This window comes from Ursus arctos, unplaced genomic scaffold (assembly GCF_023065955.2).
Source record: "Ursus arctos isolate Adak ecotype North America unplaced genomic scaffold, UrsArc2.0 scaffold_28, whole genome shotgun sequence".
Lineage (NCBI taxonomy): Eukaryota > Metazoa > Chordata > Mammalia > Carnivora > Ursidae > Ursus > Ursus arctos.
Genome location: NW_026622963.1, coordinates 35,958,921 through 35,986,655, shown reverse-complemented (window position 1 = coordinate 35,986,655; position 27,735 = coordinate 35,958,921). Strand labels below are relative to the sequence as shown.

The 27,735-nt window shown below is 45.7% G+C and overlaps 1 protein-coding gene across 2 annotated transcripts in view; it reads right to left on the bottom strand.

Annotated features, from left to right (window-relative positions):
• The window catches only part of ADAMTSL3 (ADAMTS like 3), a 331,832-nt gene that overhangs the window by 60,758 nt on the left and 243,339 nt on the right, over positions 1 to 27,735 (bottom strand). For both annotated transcript variants that reach the window (XM_026510570.4, XM_044388448.3), the window contains 4 exons: positions 24,581 to 24,773; positions 24,319 to 24,498; positions 12,126 to 12,279; positions 395 to 1,466 (listed from right to left, as the gene is read on the bottom strand). In XM_026510570.4, coding sequence (XP_026366355.2) covers positions 395 to 1,466; positions 12,126 to 12,279; positions 24,319 to 24,498; positions 24,581 to 24,773 — 1,599 coding nt within the window. The remainder of the gene's footprint in view (positions 1 to 394; positions 1,467 to 12,125; positions 12,280 to 24,318; positions 24,499 to 24,580; positions 24,774 to 27,735) is intronic.

Genomic DNA, 27,735 nt, shown 5'->3' with positions numbered 1-27,735 from the left:
ATCTCCTAGCTATAGAAGGGCACGGTAAATAAATTCTGGTTTGCAGTTCCTACACGGTGTGGGATTACTGCAAGGATGATGACTTTTTTGAGGCCTTATATGGATTTCATTTTTAAATGTGAAGTGCTCTGCCAAGAGAGAGGCTCTACATGCTGAAACTCAGTCTGACCGTACCCAGTCTTGGTAACGATGGGGATGGTATGGTTTAATTTTTAAAATTCCAGTGCGTATGTGAAAAACACACCCTGACATTTTTTTTTGTTAAGTCTCTTTCCTAAAGAATCCTGTTGGAAACACATTCTCAGGAGAAGGAATTTGAAAGTCTTTTCAAGAAAACTGGAATGCCCATTAAGAAGGTATGACGCCGTGAACACTGTATTCTCCTTTTACTTACTTTTCTGAGGGTTGCAACAAAGCCCCATCCTTGGTCCATGTATACGTGGCCTGACTGGGGGTAACGAGCTCACACAGTATATTGATGACCTCCGTCCTCTTTGTAATGTACACTGTATTTCCGATCCTTGAATTTATTGTTTTATTAAACGAAATGGAGGTGGGCTGGCTTTGCCTCATGAGCACAGGTCCCTTTGGCTTAAAGGTCAGCTTGCCTGAGTTCTCCACATCGGGGCTTTGCGGCATCCTTCCTGTTTCCCCCCTCAGCTGTGCGGCGGGAGGCACCCCCTCCTGGACAGCCCTCCACGGCGCGTGTGCGGGCTGCACCTTGGCTAACTCGGCCACCAGCTGATAGATCACCTGCGACGCCAGGTCATCACTGACCTCTCCGGTTTCCATGAGCTGACTCATGTTTCTGATCAGTTCATCGAACTGGGCCGTATCCATGCTATACGCTCCGTGTTTAACTGCTGCTTCAAACTGCTTGTTCTTGAACTCCCAGGAGTTGGTGTTTCCTGCAGAATTCCTGCACGGGCCCAACAGAGCCCTCAAGAAAGGCTGCTTATCAATTTGGCCGTCCTCCGGATAAAGCTCATTTTTGTTACCCCACAGCTGCCTCATTTTCTGCCACGTGGCTCCCAAGCTATTGGCTTCCTTGTGGTCCATCCCCGGTGACTCCCGCGTGTGCTCTCCAAGCGCCGGGGGTGCAATGAGCCGGTTGTCCGTGCCGATGAGCTTGAGAACCGCGTTTTCCTGCGCGGAGCCGGCCACGCAGCGGTACGTGCCGATATCCGGGGTTGCGAGGCTGTGGATTTTTAGGGAGCCCGACTTGGTGATGCCCAGCCGTTTGGAGTTCTGCAAACAATGGCCGTCCTTCTCCCACTGGATCAGGGATTTCTGGAATCGTCGTACTGGGCATTTAATAATCACCGACGTGTTGGGCAGCAAATAGGCCCTGCTACCGATGGTCAGGTTAATGCGTTTCTCTTCCCTCGTCTGAATGTAGACCCTCTGGACACCAAGGATCTGGGGCCCCTGCTCCCCAGGTTTTGTCTTCATCTCTGGCTTCATTTCTGCAGGGGGAAAAAAGGAAAGAAAATACGAACAAGTATCTCAATAATATACACTTTCTGACAGCAGTCTTCCAAGGCCGATGCAAGTCAACAAATGTATCTTTTTTCCTCTTTTAAAAGAGCTGACGATGGAATATCCCTCAGCCACCAGGAAGGATGAATACCTGCCATTTACATCAACGTGGATGGAACTAGAGGGTATTATGCTGAGTGAAATAAATCAGAGAAAGACAATTCTCATATGGTTTCACTCATACGTGGAATATTAGCGTGAAGGATCATAGGGGAAGGGAGGGGAAACTGAATGGGAAGAAATCAGAGAGGGACACAAAGCATGAGAGACTCTTGACTCTGGGAAACCAACAGAGGGTTGTGGAAAGGGCAGCGGGTAGGGGGATGGGGTAACTGGGTGATGGGCATGAAGGAGGGCACGTGATGGGATGAGCACTGGGTATCACGCAACTAATGAACCACTGAACACTACATCAAAACTAACAGTGCAGTATATGTTGGCTAACTGAATTTAAAGAAACAGCTGACAATCAAAAGATAAATAACGGTACACCATATATCCACAGGTTGGGCTAAATTTCACAACTATCTAGTAGTTCAGCATTGAATGGAAATTTGAATGAACGGCATAAAATGTATACATTATTTTGCGAAGCCCTGGCTTGGGGAGATGTGAGGTGATGTGCTTCTATCAGTAAGGGGCCTCTGCCATGCACGTCCTAACCATTGCCATACCGTAACACGCCTGTGCTGTGTGCTGGAGGCCCCAAGTATCAGACACCCCCTTACTGATACCGCTCAGCCAGAGGCACAGCAGCTCTGGGGCACAAAGCAAGAGGGGAGAAGTGAGCGAAAGCATCTGAAGGATCTGGAGGTGAGGACGAGGTGGTTAAAGGCAGCAGATAACCAGAGCGAGTCAGTCAAACCAGCAGGGCCTAAAGAAGCATGTGATCTCGGAAGAAAGGGAGAACAGGCACTTTGTAACCAGACAAGTCTGAGTTTGGATCTTGGCTCTGCCCCTTGGACAAGTCCCCTGCTCTCCCTGAGCCTCAGTCTCCCTGCCTAGGAAATGCGGGTAATGCTAGTGCCTTCATCCGGGGAGTATGAAAGTTCGGCTGGACGTTTACACCACGTGCACGCATAGTAGTGGGCACACAACACGCTCTCACGCACGGCCGCCGCGACCCCGAGAGCTGGCAACGGGCGGTCCGGCCAGCAACAGCAGGGCGTTCCGAGAGGAAGTGAGAGACAGGGTTGGCTCTAGCTTGTTCCTGGATGTGGGCTCCAGGAATGGCCTCGGCCCCAAGAGGATGCACCTTAGGTCTCTCCTCTGGGAGAGGAACCTGCACGAAGGCCTCGCTGTGCCCGGGGTGATTCTGAAGGGAGGCATGGATGGGTGGAAACCTGGTCCCTCTTTGATGATACGCTTAGGTCCACAGGGACAGGGAGGACCCGGAAGCAGCGTGCGGTGACAGAAGGGAGAGAGACTGGACTCCTATTGAAGATATTCCTAGATTCAAACGGTCATGGGATCAGGGCCTCATTACCTCGGAGGATCCCGGTTATAGGTCCTGCGGGTTGAAGCACTCGCAGGGGTACAGCAGGAGAAGAATCAGACTGAGTCTCCACTTAGACGGCCCTCTCAGGCCCGCAGCAGCAGCTATGGTGTGTCTACTGACACCCTGGTTTTCCAGAATAACTCCTGGAGTCCTCTTGGGTGGCTCATGAGCCCCCTAGGGTCTAGCTGCTTGCTGGCGTGCAGTGGTACCAGTGCATTCAGGAAAACAACAGAGGTGAACCCACAATTTCTACAGAAGATGTTCTTGGTGAAGGACATGCGTAATGAGTTGGCCTGCAGATTCCGCAGACACGTGATGGGTGGGTCAGGACTACTGTCCTGGGTCTTGCCCGCGGATGCTGCTCAGCTCGTCTCTAAGTGGAGCTGGATGACTGGCCACACACACGCCCTTCCCTGTTGGGTACAGTCTGCGGGGGATGTCAAGCTCACCCTCAGCGCCTGAGGCATACAGATCTTCTTTCCGTTGGCGGCATACAAGGTTGAACGTACTGTTGCCTGTTCAAAAGCAGGCAGAAAATGTATGGATTCGCTGGCAAAGGTACAGTTTATCCATTATTATAGGCAGACATGCGATCCGAAATACTTGGCAATGTGCATAGCAAGGGTGTGCAGACAGAGGCGGTTTACCAACCATCTGAGAAGTATTTCCATATTTTTTTTCTTTTTGAGAGAGAGAGAGAGAATCTTAAGCAGGCTCCGCACTGATGCAGGGCTCCATTTCCCAACCTTAAGATCATGACCTGAGCGGCAATCAAGAGTCAGACGCTTAACTGACTGAGCCACCCAGACGCCCCAAGTACGTCCATATTTTAACAACCAGTATACTGAACCAGAGGTTCAGTATCCACTAAAGCAGCGGCTCTCAAACTTCGCTGCCTGTTAGAAGCACCTGTATTATTATTTGTTAATCTCAATGCCTTGGGTCCCATCCCCAGAAATTCTGACTTACGGGGTGCGGCCTGGGCACGGGAGTTTGGTTAAGCTCTCCAGGTGTCTGAAATATGCAGCAAAGCTTGAGAAGTCCTGCCCCCAGGTGTACCACTGGATTAAACCAAGTCAGCAGAGAAAGGTGGTCCTGACCCCATTTCTTTTACTGAAAGACAACGTGATTGGATGTCACCGGTCAAGAGAGAAGGGAGAATAAGAAATCGGCATCTGCGTTCTCTGTGCGAACCCCGCCAAAGTCTGTTCAGCATGTGGTGTCTTCTGGAAGAAGACCGAAGGAGGATTTCTTTCTGGCCTCGGCCTCGGGAATCATCATACCCTGAGTACTTAGTTCGTTTCCAATGCACGCCAAACTGGGTCACTGACCAGGTTGCTTTATTAAGATCGCTGTTATGCTGGCAAGTTCAGAGCCAAGTCTGTGTCCACACGTAAGAGGAGTGTACAATTCAAGACAGAATCATGTATTCACCCTGTTTGTCTTCCTTTCTTATTCCTTACCTACTTCTCATTTCACTTACCTGGTTGCACCTTAATAACACTTCGAAGTGGCCTCTCGTTGTCACAAGGCAGGGTATGTGTGCCTGTGTGTACATTCACACACATGAGCATGGTATCCACACAGACATGTGCACATCCCCCTACACAGATCACTCACGATTCTTTACAAGGATTTAGGGGAACACCCTGTCTGGTCATTGGTCCCTTGGTGGCCGACAATGGAAAGATGGACATGCATGTGGATAGCTTCAAAATCACAATGTAAGCGGGGCCAAACTCAGGTTTTTGAATTTATGCAACTGAGGCATGTGAGGAGACAGCCTATTTCAGGGTAGCCATGCTGCGAAAGATGAGGTCATAGCTGGAACATTCCTGCACTTACTGGGATGCAGAAGCCTACGTGGGCAATGAAGCACACTGGTCTAGCTGAATGGTTCAGGCTGGGGATGACCTGAGGCCAGTATAGGCCCACATAACATCCCGATGCCCTAAAAGCAATCATGGACATGGGTTCTAATTACCTTTAGGTCCACTGGTAGCCAGATGTTTCTCAGTTAAGCCCGAGGCTTAAACTAGATGGGGCCCTGACTCCTTCCAAGGCAGCCTGAGGAGTCTAAAGGTGATGGGCAGTGTTCAGCCTTGGCAAGGAAGCTGCCCAACTGCCTGGGTGAGCCACATGAGAGGCCATCTGCTCCTTCTGGCTACATGCCCATTCACTGGAAGGTCAGCCCTGTGACCCTGGATGGCTCCATTCCCAACCCTGCTTTCACGAGTGCTCATGCTGGGTACAGAGCAGGTGAGCTAGCAGGTGTGCCTGGGGAGTGATCTGGATTTCAGGCTCTGCCAGGCTGCCAGGTTCCACAGGTTGGACCAATTCCTCTCTTGGGACTCCTGTGGGCTCCTTTGGAGAAGTGCCTAGAGCATGACATCATTGGACACATTTCTTAGGCAAGAACTGGTCTGGTTTCGGGTGACTGCCTCCTCCTGCCCCTAGACAATGCCCCCAGACTACAGCACTGGCTAAGCCTGATTAGGGAGGGCATCCTCTACTCTGCAGAGAGTGGCCAGGTACCTCTGGCCTCCTCCTGAAGGGGCGGCGGGCCGTGCAAGGGTACCGACCCATCCCTCCACCTCTCCCGCTGTGCTGGATATGAGAAATGCCACATCTTCCGGCTTTTCTAGAAAATGAAAAGATCTTTCTTCCAGAGGTCCTCCTTCTGGCCCCTCTGCCAGCCTGCCCTACCCAGCAGAGGCCAGCCCTGGGACCCCGAGGCTGTTTACAGCAATTGCGTCTCTGCTCCTTGCTTGTTTGTGTCCTGCCTTAATTCCAATCCTGTCCCTGCCATCGCTGTAAGCCTTGGTGCCAGGCCAGCTTTCTGGCCCAAGCCATCTGGGCTGGATATTTACACTTGGTCTCGCCAGCATATGCCTCCGGCTACACCCGAACGGGCTTCTGCTGCGATGCCACCTCTAAGCCTTCCTAGAACCCTGCTGCAATCCCAGCGCCATCAGAATCCACCCCCACGGGGGGGCTGCTGGGCTGGCGCTGGCTCCCGTTCCCTCCACTAGCGCTGAAGAGCCGGCACGCTCATTTGGAGCACAATCAAGAACCTGGGCACGTTGGACTCTCTCCAGACTCCACTGAGGGTAGAAGCAGGGGAGCTGAGGGGGGACGCAGGGGTGCTGCAGGTAGGAGCTGCTAAATGAGCCCTGACGGCCCAGCGGCCCCAGGGAAGACGGCTAATGTAAATGCCACGTCAGCCTGACAATGGCTTCTGCTTATTGCTTCTCGGGCACTTTCCAACCAAACGCCATCTGGCTTCTGCTCACAGCTCCCCACTAAACGCTCTCTGGGAAAGGCCACCCATGGTCCGTCCCCCCTAGTGACAAATACAAACTCTCCCTTCCGTGTTCTTACGTGGCCATTCTAGACATACGGCACCCTTAATCACCCACTTCTCGAAGAAGTCCCTCCGCTCAAGTGTTTTAACCCTCACCAGGTCCTTTCCAGCCACCGCTCACTGACGCTGCATGGCGCGCTGCGGCTACCCCTCCGGTGTCGCGCTTGGCTACTTTCTCTTCCTGCTCCGACCTTTTCCTGGGATGACCTTGCGGGTGCGATGAGCAACTCGGAGCTGTCTAGCTTGTCTGGTCTACTTTATCTGGTCTGGTCTCGCAGGTCTAGTCTATCAGCCTAGTTCATCTGGTCTAATTTACCTGGTCTAGTTTATGAAGTCTAATTTATCTGTCTAGTTCACCTAGTCTAGTTTATCTACTCGAATTCATCAAGTCTAGTTTATCTAGTCTAGTTTAGCAGTCTAGTTTATCAGGTCTAGTTTATCTGGTCTAGTTTATCTGTGTAGTTTAGCTAGTTTAGTTTAGCTATCTAGTTTATCTGCCTAGTTTATCTAGTCTATCTGTGTAGGTTACCTGGCCTACTTTACCTGGCTTAGTTTATCATTCTAGTTTACCTGGTCCAGTTTACCTGGCCTAGTTTATCTAGTCTAGTTTACCTGGTCCAGTTTATCTCGCTTAGTTTACCTAGTCTAGTTTATCTGTCTAGATTATCTGGCCTATTTTATCTGTCTAGATTATCTGGTCTAGTTTATTGGTATAGTTTATCATTCTAGTTTACCTGGTCTAGTTTATCTGTCTAGTTTATCAGGTCTAGTTTACCTGGTCCAGTTTATCTGCCCTGGTTTATCTAGTCTAGTTTATCTGTCTAGTTTATTTGGTCTAGTTTACCTGGTCTAGTTTACCTGGCCTAGTTTATCTGGTCTAGTTTACCTGGTCTAGTTTATCTGGTCTAGTTTATTTTATCTAGTTTATCTGGTCCAGTTTATCTTATCTAGTTTATCAGTCTAGTTTATCTGGTCTAGTTTATCTTGTCTAGTCTATCTTGTCAAGTTTTCCTGGTCCAGTTAACCATGTTGAGTTTGTCTAGTTTATCTGATCCAGTTTACCTGATCCAATTTATCTAGCCCACTTTACCTGGTCCAGTTTATCTGGCCTAGCTTATCTAATCTAGTTTATCTGGTCTAGTTTACCTGGTCTAGTTTATGAAGTCTAATCTATCTATCTAGTCTAGTTTATCTAATCAAATTTATCAAATCCAGTTTATCAAGTCTAGTTTATCTAGCTTATCTGGTCTGGTTTATTAGGTTTAGTTTATCTGTTTAGTTTATCTGCTCTACTTTATCTGCCTAGTTTATCTAGTCTGTTTATCTGTCTACTTTACCTGGCCTAGTTTATCATTCTAGTTTACCTGGTCTAGTTTACCTGGTCCAGTTTATCTGGCCTAGTTTATCTAGTCTAGTTTATCTGTCTAGATTATCTGTCTAGTTTATCAGGTCTAGTTTATTTAGTTTAGTTTATCTGTCTAGTTTATCTGTCTAGTCTGGACCTCTCTCTGGGGCTCCAGACCTAATTATTCACTGCTTATCAGAAATCTCTTTTTGGTACTTAAAGTTTAAAATATTATAATCAAAAGCCATTATGTCTGCCTCCCACCCCATCCCAAGTATCCTCCTCTTCCTATATTCCCTGAGTTAATGGCATCACTTTCTCACAACTACCCCAAGCCAGAAAGCAGAAAATCATTGTGATTCCTCCCAGTCCGGTAGTGTGCTGGCCCTACCTCTCATTGGCTCTCAGGTCAGTGAGATTGTGAGTACCTGTCCCCAACTCTGCATTCAACCATGTCACGTTGGTCACCTGTAGCTGGCCGTGATGGGAGTACTTACACCACAGAAATCAGCAAAGATAACCAATAGTAGCTACCCACCTTCCTCACCACCCCTCTGCCCCAGAGCTTGTTGTTAAACACGTACAAGCACACCCCGTCCCTGTCCCTTAGCTCCCAGCTCGAGGCGCTTAGGCAGGATAGCCGAAACATTGTGAGAATCCACCGCCAAGCTCTCTCACTGATATTGCCACAGCCCCTCACCCAGACTCCCAGCCTGCACCTTTGCATTTATCCAGTGTATCCGTACAGCTGTCAGAGCAAATAAAACAAAATAAAATCTCGGGGCGCCTGGGTGGCTCAGTTGTTAAGTAAGCGTCTGCCTTCGGCTCAGGGCGTGATCCCAGTGTTCTGGGATCGAGCCCCACATCAGGCTCCTCCCCTGGGAGCCTGCTTCTTCCTCTCCCACTCCCCCTACTTGTGTTCCCTCTCTCGCTGGCTGTCTCTCTCTCTCTCTGTCAAATAAATAAATAAGTAAAATCTTTAAAAAAAATAAAATAAAAAAAATAAAAAAATAAAATCTGACTGTGTCATCTCCTTCTTGGATAAAATCAAAACTCCTAAACATGGAGTCCTAATATTCTCCATAACTAAGTTTTCAAGCTTTCCCTTTTGTCATAACCTTGAACCTATATTCTAATCCCATGGTATTTCTGGCGGTTTCTCCGGACATAGGACTCCATTTGACATGCTTTACCTCTGTCCACACTGCCCTCTTCTCCCAGATTCTCCTGTGTCCTCCTCCATGTGAGCCTGGAGAATGGATACTTATCTCCCAGAACTCTGCCCAAGGGATCCTCCTCTGTGAAACTTTTCCTGATGTCCCCCTCCCCCAGGGCATCAGCTACTGCCTCCTGCCTCCTGTCATGGCACCCATGGCACTTACCATTCTGCCTTGTTTATATATAGTTCTCTCCCACTGGACTCTGATATCTCAGAGACAAGAGAATGCATCTTTTCCATTTTGGATCGCAACATCTAAAACACAGTAGCACTTGGTGAATGAATGCAGAAAGAATTAATAAGGAAATGGTATCATCTGACACTGAAAACTCTGCAGGTCTAGGCAGAGAGATCATCTCTACCCTTAGGGCACAGCATAGCACCTGGTACAGAGTGAAGTCTTACTCTTTATTGAATGAATAAATGAATGAATGAGCATATGCCATTGGATGCTGTAGGACTGATGATCCAATCCCAAGAGGGGTGCTGCCAAGATGGGCCCGGTTTCCAAGGGCTGCAGCTATGTCAGGCAGGGTGGGTGTCCCTGGAAGCTAAGAAGCTACAGGGAGCGTGGAGGCAGGGGCTATATTCTCTTCTGAAGTGTAAGGTGTGTGGAGGAGGTGGGAGAGCTAATGAGGCAGATGTGGGGCTGGAGCCAAGAGCCAGACCAAGAGCTGCAGAGAAGTCAGTATGCTCAAGATAACCAGGCAAGGGGATGAAGCATATCTTTTCCTGACATTTCAATCACACAGTGCATGCCTGGGTGCCTCCCCTCCCCAACCATCTTGATCTCAGTACTTGGACAAAAAATAAGAATTATTCACCAAAACTCAGAAACCTAAAAGCCTAGAACTATAATTCAAAAAATCTAAAATCAGGGTGCCTGGATGGCTCAGTCGGTTAGGTGTCTGCCTTCGGCTCAGGTCAGGATCCCAGGGTCCTGGGATCGAGCCCTGCATCAGACTCTCTGCTCACTGGGGAACCTGCTTCTCCTTCTCCTTCTGCCTGCTGCTCCCCTGCTTGTGCTTTCTGTCAAATAAATAAATAAAATCTTTTAAAAAAATTCTTTTTAATCTAAAATAAACACTACATTTCTGTTTTGGTTTTGTTTTTTATTCTTCAGCTCCCTGATTAGAAACCAAGCCAAGTAGGGACGCCTGGGTGGCACAGTCGGTTGAGTGTCTGACTCTTGGTTTTGGCTCAGGTTTGATCTCAGGGTCATGAGATCAAGCCCCACGTTGGACTCTGAACTCAGCACAGAGTCTGTGCTTCTCTCCCTCTGCGCCTCTCGCCTGTGCGCCCTCTCTCTAATAGATCTTAAAAACCAAAAAAGAAACCAAGACTGGTAGACTTCTAGCAACAATCTGAAGACAATTCAGGTCTGACATATTTGAAAAGCATTTTTATGGGTATAAGTCATTGTGATAAGCACTTCTGGGGGCCTATGTGGAGAGAAGTCCAGGACTACCGTGAACCTACCCCATACAATCTCCGGCCCTTGTGGGACACAAGATACAGCACAAGTTGCTCTATGACATTTTAATCTATCTTAAAGCTATAACAGGAATTAAAAGGATAGCATTAAAAATAACTAATAATTTTGAGGCTTTAGCACATGCCTGGCATTGTTTCTAAGTGCTCAGAACAATCCTATGAGGTAGATACAATGACTATTCCCATTTTACAGAGGAGAAAATTAAGGCTGGCAGAGATTAAGTAACTTGCCTAATGTCACAGGATGAGGGACTGGAACAACTGGGATTGTAACTTAAGGACTTAGCTTAGCCACAAGGTTGTACTACCTTCCAGAGATTAATACAACCAAGAAAGATTATTGGGGAAGGCAGTGTTAGTGCTGGTCTTTCAGGAGTAAGAAGAACGTCAGTAGCTAGATATGGCGGGACAAGGAATTCAAGCAAGGGGTCAATGTCTGCCATGGGCGGAAGGCAGGGAATGGAGGGGAGATGCAGACAGGGGTAGAACTGGACCGTGTGGTACTGAAGACATCTCTCCCACCCGCCCTCCACCCCACTGCACATCAAAATGGTCAGAATGAAAACCAGCAACACTCACTCTTCCAAACAGGATGGGTTTTACTTAAACCCCAGGCACCAGGTAGAAAGCTTATCTAGAAGTGGATGCTTGGGAGAGACTAACGATCACAGCACAAGTGGGCTGGGTCTTTCTTGTCTTCAGACCCCCTTCAGTAATGCAGGGGTCAGGCCCAGACATTTCCCACCTGGGGAGCAGATGGGGCAGGCAGAAGTGAGGTGAAGGGGACAGGAAAGTCAGAGGACATTATGCCATACAAGCCTTAATAGTCCCAGTGCAATGAAAGACAAGTGCACCAACAGAGAAGGGAATCAGAGCTACCATGGTGAATTTTTAGGGGATTCTTAGGAAATGGGGAAAAACACGCGATGCCCTGGTAAATCAGATAGCATGAACATGAAGGACGTCTAATCAGCATAGTGATATTATTTCCTTCAGTGAATCCCAGTCGCTCAGGCCAGGGAGCTGAAACACACATGCATATGTGCAAACATATATTCTGTCACGTACACTGAAAATAAACAGGAGTCCGACATGCATATTACCTTTCGGATATCATGAAGCCATACGATTAACTCCTTATACGAAGCTTGTTATTTAGAATTAATTGAAGAAGCGCCCAAACTACCATTTTTGAGAACCCAATGATAATTTCTGTTTTCATCCTTGCTGGTTGTAGCTTATACACAAGAACAGATACCCGAATGCTTAAAACTACGTAGCTCTTCTACTCTTACTGGAATGGACCCAAATGCAGCATTGGCGAAGTAAACTGGATAGTAGTTCGGCTTAAGCTCTACAAGGAATACTCCCGAATTGTAAGAGGAAGAAATCCTGGTCACGTGAAGGACAGAGGGAAGTCTAAATGCAAGTGAGGGAGCCTAACAGATGCATTTGTTAAGTTGGGTGGACATTTCTTAACACTAACTTTCCTTCGAACGGTATCTTATATTCCATATTCTACTGGTGGCTGTTTCGAACGATTCTGAGTTCTTCTTGACCTGCTTTACCTACAGATTAGCAATGTGCTGCTTTATGGGAAATAAAGCCATCGGACAAGAGGAACAGAATGAGCATATCCGCTGGAGCATGGCCTGTACATACTTACTACTGCACGCAGACATCTGGCAAGACCTTACGAGAGGGGGCCCTGGAAGGTCCCGGCACATCGTCTCACTGAGGGGGACGCGCCGGCCTTTGGCTGTCAGCCTCTGACACACCTGCTTTCTCCGCTGGGTTCCAACACCACAACTGACGGAACACTGCAACGAGAATTGTGCACCTGTCACATGGAGCGTCTGCAGACAACGCAGCCAACAGCCAAGTCTCCGACGGCACAACGAGAGGGGTCCCACGTGTGGCTGTGCCAGTACGTGAGCCACTGCCTACGCTCGAACCCCTCTTCTTTCTTATTGATAATTCGTTTTTTTAATTTGAGTATACACGACACACAATGTTACATTAGTTTCAGGCATACAACACAGAGACTGGACAAGTCTATGTGGTACTCAGTGCTCACTGCGGTCAGTGCCGTCCCCACCTGTCACCATACAACATCGTTACGGTATTACTGCCTGTCTTCCCCACACCATACTTTTCATCTCTGTGACTTGTCTTTTTTTTTTTTTTTGGACTTATCTTTTATAATACAGGGAGTTCCCTCCCCTCTTTCCTCCTCTCTGAGACAGTAATTAATTTCCAGTAATTTACTGTTACGGGGATTTTTTTGGCAATGTCATTGATAACTGATTTTTTAGCTATTTACTTATATAGTAAGAGGACTGTGCTTAAAAAAAAAAAAAGATACACACCCACGACCAAGACTTCAAGAAACAGAAAAGTACTATTTTTAAAAACCACTCAAATTACTTTACATAAAATAACAAATATTTGATCATCAGTGTGTGCATAACATCAATATTTGATAATCATTGTGTGTACACGCAATTTTAATTTAAAAATGTAATGCAGTTTTATTAGGTATATTAGAAAAAAGGGAAGTAAAGTAGAATTAAAGGACTTGTTGAACATCCCAGTTGGTTTTTTTTTGCCATAACAATTAATTTCCTAAAGAATCCTATAATGTTAAGAAAACTGAAGAAGCCAACAGGGGATTTAGATGGTGGTTTTTAATGACATGCATTGACTTAGGAGAGAAGGCACTGGCCCCTGCTAAGAAGGACGAGGACATAAGACCATTCAGTCCTCCCACCCCTCTCCTGAACCTCCAGTTAGCCTCCGGGTGATACCACTTAGGTGATGTCAGGATTTCTGATATTTACAGTCTGTTCTGAGATGCGACTGCTGATTAGCCCTAACCCTGCACATAACTGAACTCATTACTCACTTTCCATCGTTTTCGTCAGCGTCTGCGTGTTTATGCGGAGTCATCTTGGCCCTGCAGGATTTTGGCGATGGGCTTACGGACATGTATTCTCTGACCACCTCTCCGTTGTCTTTTTTTTTTTTTTCATTTATTTTTAATTTTTTATTTGAATTCAATTTAATTAACATATAGAGTATTATTAATTTCAGAGGTAGAGGTTAGTGATTCATCAGTGTTATATAACACCAGTGCTCATCACATCACGTGCCCTCCTCAATGCCCATCCCCCAGCTACCCCATCCCACCACCCACCTCCCCTCCAGCAACCCTCAGTTTGTTTCCTGTGATTAAGAGTCTCTTATGGTTTGTCTCCGATTTCATCTTGTTTTGATTTTCCTTCCTTTCCCCTATGTCTATCTGTTTTGTTTCTTAAATTCCACATATGAGTGAGATCATATGATAATTGTCTTTCTCTGACTGGTTTATTTTGCTTAGCATAACACCCTCTAGTTCCATCCACACCGATGTAAATGGTAAGTATTCATCCTTTCTGATGGCTGAGTCATATTCCATTGTCTACATATACCACTTCTTCTTTATCCATTCATCTATCAATGGTGAGCTGGGCTCTTTCTATAGTTTGGCTATTGTGGACATTGCTGCTACAAACATTGGGGTGCAGGTGCCCCTTCAGATCACTATGTTGGTATCCTTTGGGTAAATACCCAGTAGTGTAATTGCTGGATCGTAGGGTAGCTCTATTTTCAATTTTTTGAGGACCCTCCATATTGTTTTCCAGAGTGGCTGCACCAGCTTGCATTCCCACCAGCAATGTAAGAGGGTTCCCCTTTCTCCACATCTTCGCCATCATCTGTTGTTTCCAGAGTTGTTGATTTTAGCCATTCTGACAGGTGTGCGGTGAGATCTCCGTGGTTTTGATTTGTATTTCCCTGATGCCTTTCTACATGAAGAACACCAAAAGGAGCAGATACTTGGGTCAGACTTTCTTTCTCTTCGAACCACGCAGACCCTCTTCCACTGTCTTCGAGGATGCTACTGTGAAGATGTGTGTGGCCAAACAGGGAGTTTCTGTTGTGTATCTGTTTGCCCTTTCTGCTCAGACGCCTGTGGGCTCTTTCTTTACCCATGAAGTCCTGCACCGTCGGCAGGCTATGTCACACTGGGTCATATTATCTGGGCACATGGTATGCCGTTATGATGTACAGACCAAAGCTTTTATCAAAGAAAGTTTTAATTATTATTTGTTATTAATAAATTCCCCTTTATTATCTCTGAATATTTTTCTCTTTCATTTTCTGTGCCATTTGTTCTGTTCTTTTCACAAAGGCCAATGCGCTCGGGTCGGCCTCCTCTCTGCCTTCCACACCCATCGCTGCCTCTGGAAACCAGCATGCATCTGTGCTCTTTCCCTTACACGGAGATGGGGCATTCCAGCCTGTACACGTCTCTGTGTTCTGTCATTTTCTTTAATTTTGTTGTGGTCTGTAATCCGTGTATTTTTTTTTTTTTTTGCCCCTCACTGTTGCAGTTGTCTTCTCCTTTTGTTGACTTACAATCTCTTTTTGAGCTCAAACCTCATTCTAAAGCTACTTTCCCTCCAGACACCATGACCATACTTTCCTTGGGAATACAGAGCCTATCTGTTGGAAGAATTCCCTGGGTAATAGCTTTGTGATATTACCATCGTTCCTGTGACTCTTGCTCACTCTTCTTTTCCCTGCACCCTGACGTCCTCCTTCTCCTTCTTCGTGCCCTGCCTGCCTGCCGCTGCTGTGTTGGTTTTCTGCTGGAGCTGAGTGCAGCTGTGTGCGAACAACGTAGGCAGCGAATGAGCAAGGGCAGCTTACATCTGGGGTGTGCAACACTCTGGCACCACGTCTTCATTTCTGTTGCCCACATGTCTGTTCAGCTCTTGGCATTCGAGTGGCTGGTGTGACTCAGAGAAGAGCGTCTTCCACAACTGGCTCACTGTGGAATAATGCAGCAACTGCGGCCCCTTCTTCCCACCACTTCATCCCTGGCAGCCTTCCTTGGCTGGGAGGCCCACAAGTGCCATGTCTCCTTTGGCGCCACCTGCCCCGTGGCTCCGTGGGGACATTCTCGGGGCAGCTCACGGTTGAGCCCTCGTCTGCCCTCTGTCATCACAGGACCGTTGAAGAGACCTTGGAGGACTGTCGCACGTCGCCCTAGGGAGATCTACACCGCACTCAGTGCCCGAGGGATGCTTGCCAGCTCCCAGCCTTCCCCTCTCATTCTGGCCCAGATCTTACGGTCTTTGGCAGGTGTGTCCCATGATTTATAGTTTGGGATTCTGGCCATCTCATTGTTCACTGAAGACAGAGTGTTCCCGCTCTTCCGTTCTCCTTGTGGGTTTTTTGTTGGATTTCAAAGGAGGGGAATGGAATTTTTTTAAAAAATCCTTTATTGTCATCTTTAACAGAAAGCCCTGAACTATTAACATTTTTCAGTATGGAGAAAAGCTTTTTGTAAGTTTTTGAACAAATAACTTAAAATTACCATTTATCAAATTATTATTTGTTTAGCCAAGTCAAATCATCATCTAGGAGTTTCCCATGTAATAAAAATTAATGTCTTTTTTTCTTTTTAAAGATGTATGTATGTATGTATGTATGTATGTATTTGGGGGGGGGAAGAGAATCTTAAGCAGACTCCCTGCTGAGTGCAGAGCCCAGCATGGGGCTCGATCCAGGACCTGGAGATCATGACCTGAGCCAAAATCAAGAGTCAGCTGCCCAAACAACTGAAGCACCCAGGTGCCCCAAAAATTAACGTCAACTTTTTAATTTTACTTCACATAACAGTGAGTTACACAATTGCCAGTCTCTACTCATAAGCCATTTCTAATGATAAGTATATGATTTTTTTTCTCATTATGAACGGGAGCATCATTCATAAGCCGCCTCTCTGGATGGAGGTCTTACATGACCTTGTGTCACTCAGATGTAGGGTGCCATTAGAGAATGTTCCCAACTCAGAAAGAAAGGATGTAACCAAATCAGTGCCATTAATTACAATTCACAAAGCAGCAACCTTATCCAAAGCTTCTACTGTTTTTTCTACAGAAATCTGGTAGATTCCTTTGGAAGAGCTCGGGGGAACAAGAGACCCTGAGTTTTTGCAACTCTGCAATAATTTGTCTGTGATCTTTACACTTGAAGGTCACCTTGGCAGTATATAACATCCTTGGCGCACATTTTCCTTCTTGTATTTTACTAAATATGTTGTTCCATTGCTTTCTAGTACGAAGTGGTCTTGTCGAGAAGTCTGATGCTAATCCGATTTTCTTGCCCTAGTAAGTGACTGAGACTTTTTGTCTGGATACACAAACACATTTTCCCTTATCTTTAAAATCCAGTAATTTAGCAGAAGATGTCTCAGTATTGGCTGTGTTGGGTCCATTTTCCCAGGGCTGTGGTGTGCCCTTTCAATACTGTGATTGATGTTACATGGTGATTTTATTTATAGTCTCGTTCTGTTGTTTTGGTTTTCTTTTCTCGGGATTCTATTAATATTTACACGTTGGATTTTTTTCTCTTTCATATCTGTTATTTTTACTTGAATTCTTTCTATATCTCTTTGATTATTTTCAATTTCCTCCTTTCTTTCATTTCTCTTATCACGCTTCTTTCTAGTTTACTCTCCGCTTGTGAAGTTTTCCCATAAGTTGTCTGGTTCTCTCCTGAACCATGTCAGCTCTTTCTGTTCACATCCCTCTGTTAACTATTCACCTCATTTCTGGGGTTTTCTGTTTCCAATTTGTTTCTATGTATTTCTTAATTTCTTTTAGCTCATTTCAAAAGAGTAAGTAATATTTTCACCTGCCAAATTTTCATGACATTGCTATGTTACTGACACTTTTATCTTACAGTAGCTTTGTATGGGGCTTGCTGATGCTCCTATTTAAATAGTTATTTTTCTGAACTTTTAGGAAAATGTAAGGAGGTGGCAGTGTTTCAAGGTCATTTTCACTGTTCCCTCTTCTGGTGTTGAGAAGTATTCAACAGTTTGGCCACAGTTCTAAGACTCATATCTTCTGGACTCTTCTGCTCCCAGAGGTCCAAGCATCCCTTCCCTTCCCCTCTGTGTCCTTTCTCAGCTTGGATTATGGTTGTGGCAGGTCAGCTGGGTACTTCTTCAGCTCTTAGGGATGTGCGTTCACCTTGTGCTTTCCAATCTTTTTTTTAATGTTTTATTATGTTATGTTAGTCACCATACAGTACATCATTAGCTCTTGACGTAGTGTTCCATGATCATTGTTTGCGTATAACACCCTGTGCTCCGTGCAATACGTGCCCTCCAAAATAGCCATCACCATCCTATCCCAATCCCCCACGCCCTCCCCTCTGGAGCCCTCAGTTTGTTTCCCAGAGTCCATAGTCTCTCACAGTCATGCTTTCCAATCTTCTTAAGGCCACAGTGGGCCTGCATGATCTTCCTCGTACTCAACCTCAGCCCAGGACCCAGCGTTCTCCCTCGGCATCACCAACAGGTCTCAGACCCTGAGATGGAACTGCACCATTGACTTCGGTGTTCCCCAGCTCTTGGCCTGCTCTTACCTTCTTTCTATCAGCCTAGCTGTTAAGCTTACAGCTTCTGCACGGTTTCCGTTACGGTGCACGGTTTGGCCTCACCCACACATATCACTTGCGTTAAAGTGGCTATCTGTGTTTCCTTTCCTTTGGCAATCCTAATTGCTCCATTTTCTGTGTTTTTTTTTTTACTTGAAGTGGAGCTGACATACAATATTATATTCATTTCAGGTGCACAACAGAGTGATCAGACAGCTCTACATACATCACTGAATGCCCCGCGATACGTGCCGTCACCTTCTGCCGCCACACAAAGTCATTACAAGATTACTGATGCTATTCCCTGTGCCATGCTTTTCATCCCTGTGACTTATTTACTTTGTAACTGGAAGTTTGTGGCTCTTTGACCCCTTCACCGTGAGGGACCAGGGGATATTCCACAACCAGGCCGCCATTGTGATTTTGCTTCACTGGAAGCCTCCTGCTTTCAAAGAAACTGCTAGGGACAACATATGCTCGTTTATCACGGTATTCATTTTCCTATAGCTTCAACTACCGCTTAAATGCTGACACTTCCCAAAATTAACTTGAGTGCAGGTCTCTCCCGAGCTGCAACTCCTTACTGATGCCTTGATAGGCCCTCCAACTACACACACCTCAAAACAGACTCATTTCCCTCCCTTTCAAGTCACCTCCCAAATGTGTGTTTCCTTCCCCAATTCATTTTAAAATCATTGCCAGCCCTAGCCACTGAACACACCCCTCTTTTTTGCTTCTTTCTTACCAGTTCAGTCACCAAATCTGCCCGCGACATCTATGCTAGCCATCGCCCACCTCTGTCTACCCTTCTCTACCCAACTGCTTCTTTATTCTCCTTGGTTTTATTCCAACGTCCTCTACAAAGCTCTCCCGGGCTCTTGTTCCTTCCCCCCCCCGCCAACGCGCCGTTCACACCGCAGCCAGAACCGTGTGCCTAAAAACGCTACATTTCACTTCCCTACTCACAAGCCTTCCTCGGTGTCCTCGGCCACTGGAGGGACAAGCCCAACATCTGAGGTCCTTCCCAGTCTGACTGCAATGTCTCCTCTCCGCCTTGTCTTCCGCTTCTCTACTGCGTCCGCATCTCCAGCCGCGGGAGACCAGCTACCCCGCCACCTGGGCCTCCGCGTGCACTCCTGTCACTGCCTGGACACCCTTGGTCTCGTTTCCCCCCAGCCTGCACTCGACCTTGAAGAGCCAACTCCACGGCTGCGTCTTCTGTCACACTTCCCTGGCACCCATGCAGACATGAGGTCTCCCCTCAATTTCCACGCAGTTCTGTAGATGGGGAGACTTTTATTGGGCTTGTTACATAATTTTTTGTGTCCACTTCATTAACCTGTGAGCTCACAGAACACCACATTCTTGGCTGACTCAGGTCCTCAGGGCCCCGGGTCGTCAACACAGCAGTGTTCGGGCAATGTGTGCTGGTGACATGATGGAACATGCGGGGCTGTGACAACAAGCGTGTTCAGTTTAGAAGAAACTTTTAGAAGTCTCTGTATTTTAGTCAACAAGTGTCTACCAAGCACCAAGTGGGATACAGACATGCAGAGGTGGTCCTTCCCCTCTGGCAGCTATAATCTAGTCAAGAAAATAAGGCATATTCATATGTGTGCGTGTGTGTGTGTGTGTGTGTATTATTTAAAATAAGTGGAAACAGAGAGAAGTGCATGGACTTGAAGGCACTGGGTATATTTCAAGTGGGTCAAAATATAAGAATAAACCGTCATCTGGAGTCTAAAAAGACATTATTATTCAAGTACAAGAGTGGACAACTATGAAATTATTAATATTAAGAAACTCATAAGTAATACGACATAATAAAAAGTAAACGGAAGATTTTAGAATAAACCCAGGAGAGCTGGAATACTCTTTTATTCGTGGGAGGAATCCCTAATGCATTTGGATCAATCCTAGCTTTACCAACCACCAGTTATGAAGATAAAAATAAAAATAAAAAACACATTAGAGAAGCCCAACCAAGGTTCTTAGACTTTGTGAAAAGGAGTCCAGACACTGGAACTTCTTGAGATCATTTCCATCGTAAGTAACCATCAATAAGCTGAAACTGTCTTATCAATAGGATTGTGTGAGTGTGTGTGTGAGTGTGTGTGTGTGTGTGTGTGTGTGTGTGTGTGTAACCCTTTCGTGCAGTGGTGTGCTGGTAAACTCTTCACAAGTTCTTGAATGAGCACTAATTATAATATCTGCCAACTTCTGTGGTGTGAATGCTCGCATCATGCCTGATTTCAAGCTATCAACCTGACATCACTGAGCACAAGGTAGGAGATCACATTTGGTTCTTGCCAACTGGTTCGGATGGGTTCCCACACACTGTTATTTTCATACGTCATAATTAGTAAGCCTATTGAAAATTAGAATACCATATTTATAAATCTATGTGTCCAGGACATATCTTGAGCTGTTCTTTGTAAAAATTTCTCATTAAAGAGATCATCTCATTCTACTTAGCATATGGATATATTTCAAGAATTGAAGGTGTCAGAAACTGAACAGGTGTCAGAAACTGAACACAGGAGCTGAAGAAGTCAGAGGCGATCACGAGTGTTGGAAAGATGGTGAAGTACTGACAGAGACAGGGAGTGAGGTGGGAGCCGGTTGGGAATGAAGAGGTTGTCTCTTTGCTTTCCCAGGATGAAGACACATCCTATTTGGAGAGCTGGGGGCACTGTGTTGAACAGAAGGTTAAAAACTGTTCGTGGAGATAGAGAATTATCTATAGGAGTCAGAGAAGAGGCCAGGACACAGAATCAGCTATGGAGGAAAAATGCAGTGACACACATCAAATATCTGGTTGAATATTCGGCTTTTTGGGGATCTGGAAAAAGACAAACCAGTCGACAAGATGTAGTTAAGTGAACAGGAAAAATAAAAAACACCAAGAAACATCATGAAGGAGAATGATGAAGGTAGACAAAATGGTTAAATACGCCATCAAAGGACAGAGAGTAAAGAATGAGGAATGATTTTACTGGATTTCCGTCAAGAAATGGGCCCACAAAACAGGCTGCAAGGGGTCCTTGGATCACAGAAATCCACCATTTGGGAAGACTGCCCCATAGATGAGTCAATGCTCCCTTCTTAGAACTTGAAATGCAGTGTAAGACTCAAAGGCTTCTTCTTGCCTCAAACTTAGTTCAGATCTAAAAACTAACGAGCCAAAGAATGAACAAAGCCCAAACATGCCATGAATAGAGCTAGTGTCGGGAAAGGGGACTATTCCAGCTGCAGGCTGAGAGGTCTGGCACGGCTCCTCAGCCTCTCTGTGTGCAGGGTTGGTGGCCAGCTCCAATGTAGAGAGGCCTTATCCAGAACCACAAGACGGAGGGCTGCCCCCAAGTGAGCCAGTCTGTGGCAGAAGGACCAGTCTGGCAGAAACCTTTGGAGAGGGTGGCAGTTTGGCATCAGAGCCTCTGCCAAAACAAAGCAACTCTGCAACGAAAGGAAATTTCAGCTAACAGGGGAAAAGCTGAACCCAGTAGGAAACCCAACGTGTGTGCTGACTGACCCCCGAGACTGGATGTTAGCGTTGGGTTTCAAAGGCTGCGGCTGGCTCTGCATTCCCGGGCCTGAGTGCACTCCCACCCCGTCCGCACGGAGGTTTTCTAGAGATGCAGCTTTGGCTGGGAGGGGGAAGATGTCTTGCCCGTGCTGGGCTGATCGCTGGGGGTGACCACCAGGTCGCTCTTGTCCCGCCCAGCGGTTGCCTAGGAACCCGACTCGCCTGAGGTCTAACCCAGCTCACGTGGGTAACCTTCTCTTCTGTCTCCTCTCATTTCTCCTGGCAAAAAGCCTTCTTCTTCTTCTTTTTTTTTTTAAGATTTGTTTATTTATTTTAGGGAGCGAGAGAGCACGAGTGGAAGGGGGTGAGGGAGAGAGAGAATCTCAAGCAGACTCCCCACTGAGCACAGAGTCCGATGCGGGGCTCGATCTCAAGACCCTGAAATCATGACCTGAGCCGAAACTGAGAGTCAGATGCTTAACCAATGGAGCCACCCAGGCACCTCCCCTCCCCCTGCCCCTGCAAAAATGCTCCTAACAAATGATTTGTTTGTCCTTGTTAGCAGGCTTGAGCTTTTCTAAAGATCATCACTTCAACAACACGTTGCATTTCCCCTGACTTTGCAAAGAATTTTGGGTAAGAATATTTACCTGTTCAGAGCTTGGGAGAGCTCCAGGACCTGTCAGCGATCTCATGGCCACTGGCCACAAGGACACTCTAAGCCAGACAGGAAAACCGTGCCCCTACTCAGGAAGTAGCTCCCCATTGAAATGCAATAAAAATTCGGGACATTGTGAGTTAAAGCTGGGAAATACTACATGATTTTAGGGGATGAAAGATTTCACAGAAGAGGGGAGCTCAGACCTGGATCCAGGACTTGAGAGCAAGGACAAGAGCGAAGACACAAAGGCAAGCTTGGGCGGACGTGGTTGACAGTGTTACTTTGATGATACGTGGCCAGCAAGTGCGACTTTGCTGTTCACAGAAAGAAAGGACGGGAGGGGAGCACCACCAGTCTCTACTCTAAAGGGGCCAGTGAGAAGAGTGTGTTCCAGAAGATGGAACTGTGAAGGCCTGTTTGTTCTTAGGGAAAAGGAGAAAAGACAGAAGCAGAATGCCGTGTTTCAGAGCATGTGAGGGGTTCTAGGGTATTCCCTGGCTGCCTGGTTTCTCCGTGACCCCTGCTCATTTCCTGTCCTTCCCTTCCTGCCGTTTCCCCTGAGGTCAGGGCAGCCCTTGCTCAGAGAAATCATTTCCCAGAGCTGTTCCGACCTTGGATACACACTTACGGGCTGAGAACCCTCACAAGGACAAGGGGCAGGTAGGGAAATGCTTCTCGAATGATGATGTGCTTTACAACACCTGGAGAGCTTGCTAAAATGCAGATTCTGATCCTTTAGGTCTGGGCTGGGGGGACTTGAGAGTTCTCATTTCTTATGAGCTCCCAGCTTGTAAAGAGATGCCCATTTGCTTGGTCCCTGTGGTGCACTCAGTGTAGCAAGGAGATAAAGCACCACAACGCTAAGCGTTCTCTCCACGACAGCCTGGGCCTCCCCTCCCTGCAGTTCTGTCCCTAACCTCATGGAGAAGGTAACCGGAACCTTCACCTCCACTATCGGGGGAGTGGCAGGACCTCACTCTCGGGGCTTAGCTGGGTGACTGGAATAAATATTGCCTCCCCACTAGCCTACCTAGATACCCTCCTGTCTAACACCTTTGCCCATTTCCCCCCGCCTGACCCAGTCTCAAAGGAATGCTTCTGCCCTGGGGCTTCCAATGTCCCTTCTACACAAAGCAGGGGGAATAGAGCAAACGAGCTTTTGCAGATGAAGACCCCCAGGGCAGTTTTCTACCTGTCCTTCCCCATCCCAAGCCTGAGAAAGATGCCTCACCTGTAACAGGCACACCTCTCAGTCCGGCCCTGACTGTAGGAGGAAACAATTCTCCTGTCCCTCACGTCACTGGCCACAGGCACGGGCTCTGGTTCCTTGGGAGCTGGACAGACCCTGGGAAGATGGGTTCATTGCTTGGGCATTTTCTGAGGGTTTAGGGAAGCATTTGTTGACTCTCAGTGGCCTGCATGAGGCCAACGACCAGTAGCGTGTCAATTAAGATAGATTTTGAATACTAGCTCTTAACTGAGCTAGGCAATTAAAACAAGAAAAATATAAAACTGGAGAACATGCAGGCAGAAGTCCTATCAATCCAACCTGTGCCAGGAGCATGTGCATTTGTCCCTGGGAGGATCACAAGGTGTGATCCACTGTGCTGGGTGTTTCTGTCCTAATATCTCATGCTATCCTCCCAGCAACTGCTGCATTTAAATAAAGGAAAATGGGGCTCTGGCAGCTTAAGTATGTTGAACCCGGTTTCTAGGCAATAGAGCCGGAAATCCACCGTGGGTGTGTTTGGCACAAAAATGCTTTTGTCTGAAAGACATGAGAGTACGCCCTTTGTACTAACCTCGAATCACACACACCTGGGCTTGAATCCTGGCTCTACCCTTGGGAAAGTCGCAAGTCCTCATCGATAGACACGGACGTGACTTTGGCTTCAGGCGCCCTCGTAGGATTGTAGGATGAGATGAGCCTAATGGGGTTTGACTGTGCCCAGCACTGAACGCTGGACTCAGGGAAGTTCAGCAAAGCCAGCGACTGCCCTTTCCTATTTGTCGAGATGATTTCTGATGTCGGCCTGCCTCTCTACCTCCACTGGAGGCCCCAGGTTACATACCCCAACCACATGCTTCCGGGTCATCTTGTGGAGGCAAGACTCTAGAGTCTGAAGCAAAGAAGGGGCAAAAAAGAGGAGGGATGGCGAGGTGGGGAGTGGCCCTTACCTTCGACCAGTCTCCCACGGTGATATGCGGAGGGCAGTCTGTTCTGGCACAGGACTTATGGGAAGATGCCTTGGGTCCTTGGCACAATTCATCGGACAGATTCAAAAAGCTGCCATCCGTTAACAGCTGCCGACAGGTGACTCTTCGATTGTGAGTTCCCCCACCACAGGTCCTGGAACACTGAGCAGATGGAAGGAGGGGGAGTTAGGGCTCTTGCAGCCACAGGTATGGCGGGCGAGGGGGCCCCAGGCTGCCATATTACCTGCTGCCACTCTTCAACGTGCCAGCTAGGAGGGCAATCAAACTGGCTGCACGCTTGTAAGGCATGCGGCTTTTCGTCTCCACATTCCTCGGCGGGCGCCGGGGACTCCCCGGGGTGCAGGCAGTACACCTCTCGGGTCTGGATTCCCACTCCGCAGGTAGCTGAGCAGGGGCCCCAAGAGCCCGTGTGCCACCTGCATCAAACACAACAGGGGAAGTCGAAGTGTCCGGTGAGACCACGTGCAATGGTCACACAAACACGATTTCAAGTTCTCGGGACGTCCGGACTTCACGCTCCACGTGCGGACCCCAGAGCCACAGCGTCCCCACCGCCAGATGCGATTAAAATACAGAAACGTAATGTTTGAAGGCCAGAAATATCGGGAAAGTGTTTAAAGGTTTTACCCATTTGGGAAAGCCCAGAGCACAAAAGCAGCAGATTTCTCCCCATTCTAGCATACCACCTATCCATAATAAAAGCTTGGGTTTTGTTTTGAATAGAGCCCCAAGGCAAGCATGATTTATATGGGTGTCAAAAGAAATTTTAAATGCTTAAAAGCACACTTCAGGAAATTTTTGGGGCACCTGGATTCATTATTTGGAATATCCCTAAGAAAATTCTCCTCTGTTAGGATTGGATTTGCAACACATATATAATGTGATTCCTTTCCAATAAGATCTTGGAAAAATCAGGTTTTCTCATGAAACATCTGTGAAAATGAAAAACCAGGGCAGCTGCTTTTGATACATATTTCCAAACCGCATTCAAGGAAGATTCTCTCAATTCACACTCCCAATAGAAGCATGTGAGAGTGCCTGGCTTCCTGCACCCATACCAACGCTGAACCATATCTCTCCCCTCTGATGGGCGAAAAGCTGTACATTATATAATGTTATCTTAATTTGAAGATATTTAATTATTAGTGAACATGGATTTTTAACTAGTTACTGTAGACCTATATCACAAGGAAACAATTTCAAAATGCTTAAAATTGACATAAAAGGATGTTTGTTCCAAGGTAGTTTGTAATAGCAAAATAAATTAAGTTTTACAAAATGGAAGGAAACAATCTAAATGTTCTACAATAAAGGATAAAATAAATAACTGTATACTCATACAGCACCATGCTAGCAGCCAAATAACTGTATACTCATACAGCACCATGCTAGCAGCCATTAGAAAAGCAGAAGTATACTTACTGACATAGAAACAAATTTATGATATGTTTTTATTAGGAAACAGATTAAAAAATACCTTATAATATTGTTTTATGACTTTATAAATGCAGAAAAAAAGTCTATATAATCATACATCCAAATGTTAACAGCGATGGTCTCTAAGTGATAGGATTTTTATTTTCTTCATTCTGGCCAGTATTTTCACATGATTTTTCTTAAAATAAACATTTATTATTAGAAAAAGTAAGTTGGTTCTTTGGGAAAAAAATAGTGTTAATCTAAAGGGGACTTTCAGCTTTTCTAATTTCTAATTTTCCATAATAAAAATGTTTTACTCGAGGAAATAAGAGGATAAATAAAAAATGAAAAATATTTGAGACAAATACAATGGGACAAAAATATTAAAATTTTTACTTGTGAAGACAAAAGTTCACAATGAAGATATCATAATCGTACAAGACTGAAGACTGAATAAAAAGCATAAATATGTATGAAATACAGCTCTTAGATATAAGAAAAATGGAAGGATAAGTAATAAAAATTTTTAAAGGCTATAAAATACTACTCTAAGCCCCTGATATATCAAGAAGGCAAACCTTCATAAGAACATATTAGCACCTGGGTGGCTCAGTTGGTAAAGCAGCTGACTCTCGAACTTGTTTAGGTCATGATCTCAGGGTCATGGGGTGAAGCCCCACTTCAGGCTCCGCAGTCAATGGGGATTCTCTCGTTCCCTCTCCCTCAGTCTCTGTCTCTCCCTGCTCCTGTGTTTTCTCTCAAACAAATAAATATTTAAAAAGATAAATAATAATAAAATCTTATGATAAAAAAATACATAGAAAACTAAATAACACACTTGAAAACCTTGCTTAAGTAAATAACTTTTCAGGAAATTACAAAAAGTTCTATTCAAGAAAGGGACTAGATTCTATTAACTTTGTGGTTGAGTTCCTACATATTTTCAAGAAGCAGGTGAATTCCCATGCCATTTTAGAAATTTCAAAGTGAAAAAGAAGATTAAAATATTTTAATGCATCATGAAGCTAGGAAAAACCTTGAGCACAAAATCTGACAAATATATATAAAATTTTTTTACATGTAATTATATAGTCCAAATCATAAATCCTAAGTAAAACAGAACCAAGTTAATCAAAAGATTAAAATACTACATAGTACATGCTATGGCCTGAAGGGTTGTATCCCTTCCCAAATTATTCTGTTGAAGTCCTAATCTCCAGTGTGATAATATATTTGGAGACTGGGACTTTAGGAAGTAATTGGGTTTAGATAAGGTCATGAAGGTGGTCATGAAGTCATCTCTTTGAATATTACCTCTGGGGTTTTTTTTTTTTTTTCTTCAGCTTCATTTAGATATATTTTATACCCTCTCAATATTTTCTATCTCTTACCTCTAGTGTGTATTTAACATACCTCATTTGCTCTCTGTGCTTTATTCTGGATAATTTCTTCAGATCTCTCTTCCAGTTCACTTGTTCACCCCAGTCCATAACTTTGAAGTTTTGATGATTATGTTTTTAACCTATAGATATTCTATTAGGTTAAACCAGATGAAATTACGAGTATGGGACCTTTTTGATTAATAAAATTGGAAACTTCATATAGTGCAACCTAAAATTTGGTTCTTAAAAAAATTTCTAGATATTTTTGATAGTTTGTTATTCCTAGGTTTTCAATTTTCTGCCTTATACCTTAAATATTTTATTTTATTTTTAAAAAAGATTTTATTTATTTATTTGACAGAGACAGAGTACAAGGAAAGGGAGGAGCAGGGGGAGCAGAGAGCCCGACTCGGGGCTCGATCCCAGGACCCTGGGATCATGACCTGAGCTGAAGGCAGAGGCTTAACCGACTGAACCACCCAGGTGCCCCATCTTTAAATATTTTAAACAAACTTACTTTATATTCCTACTTGATAATTCCACTATCTAAGACCCTGTATATCTGATTCAGGTTTTC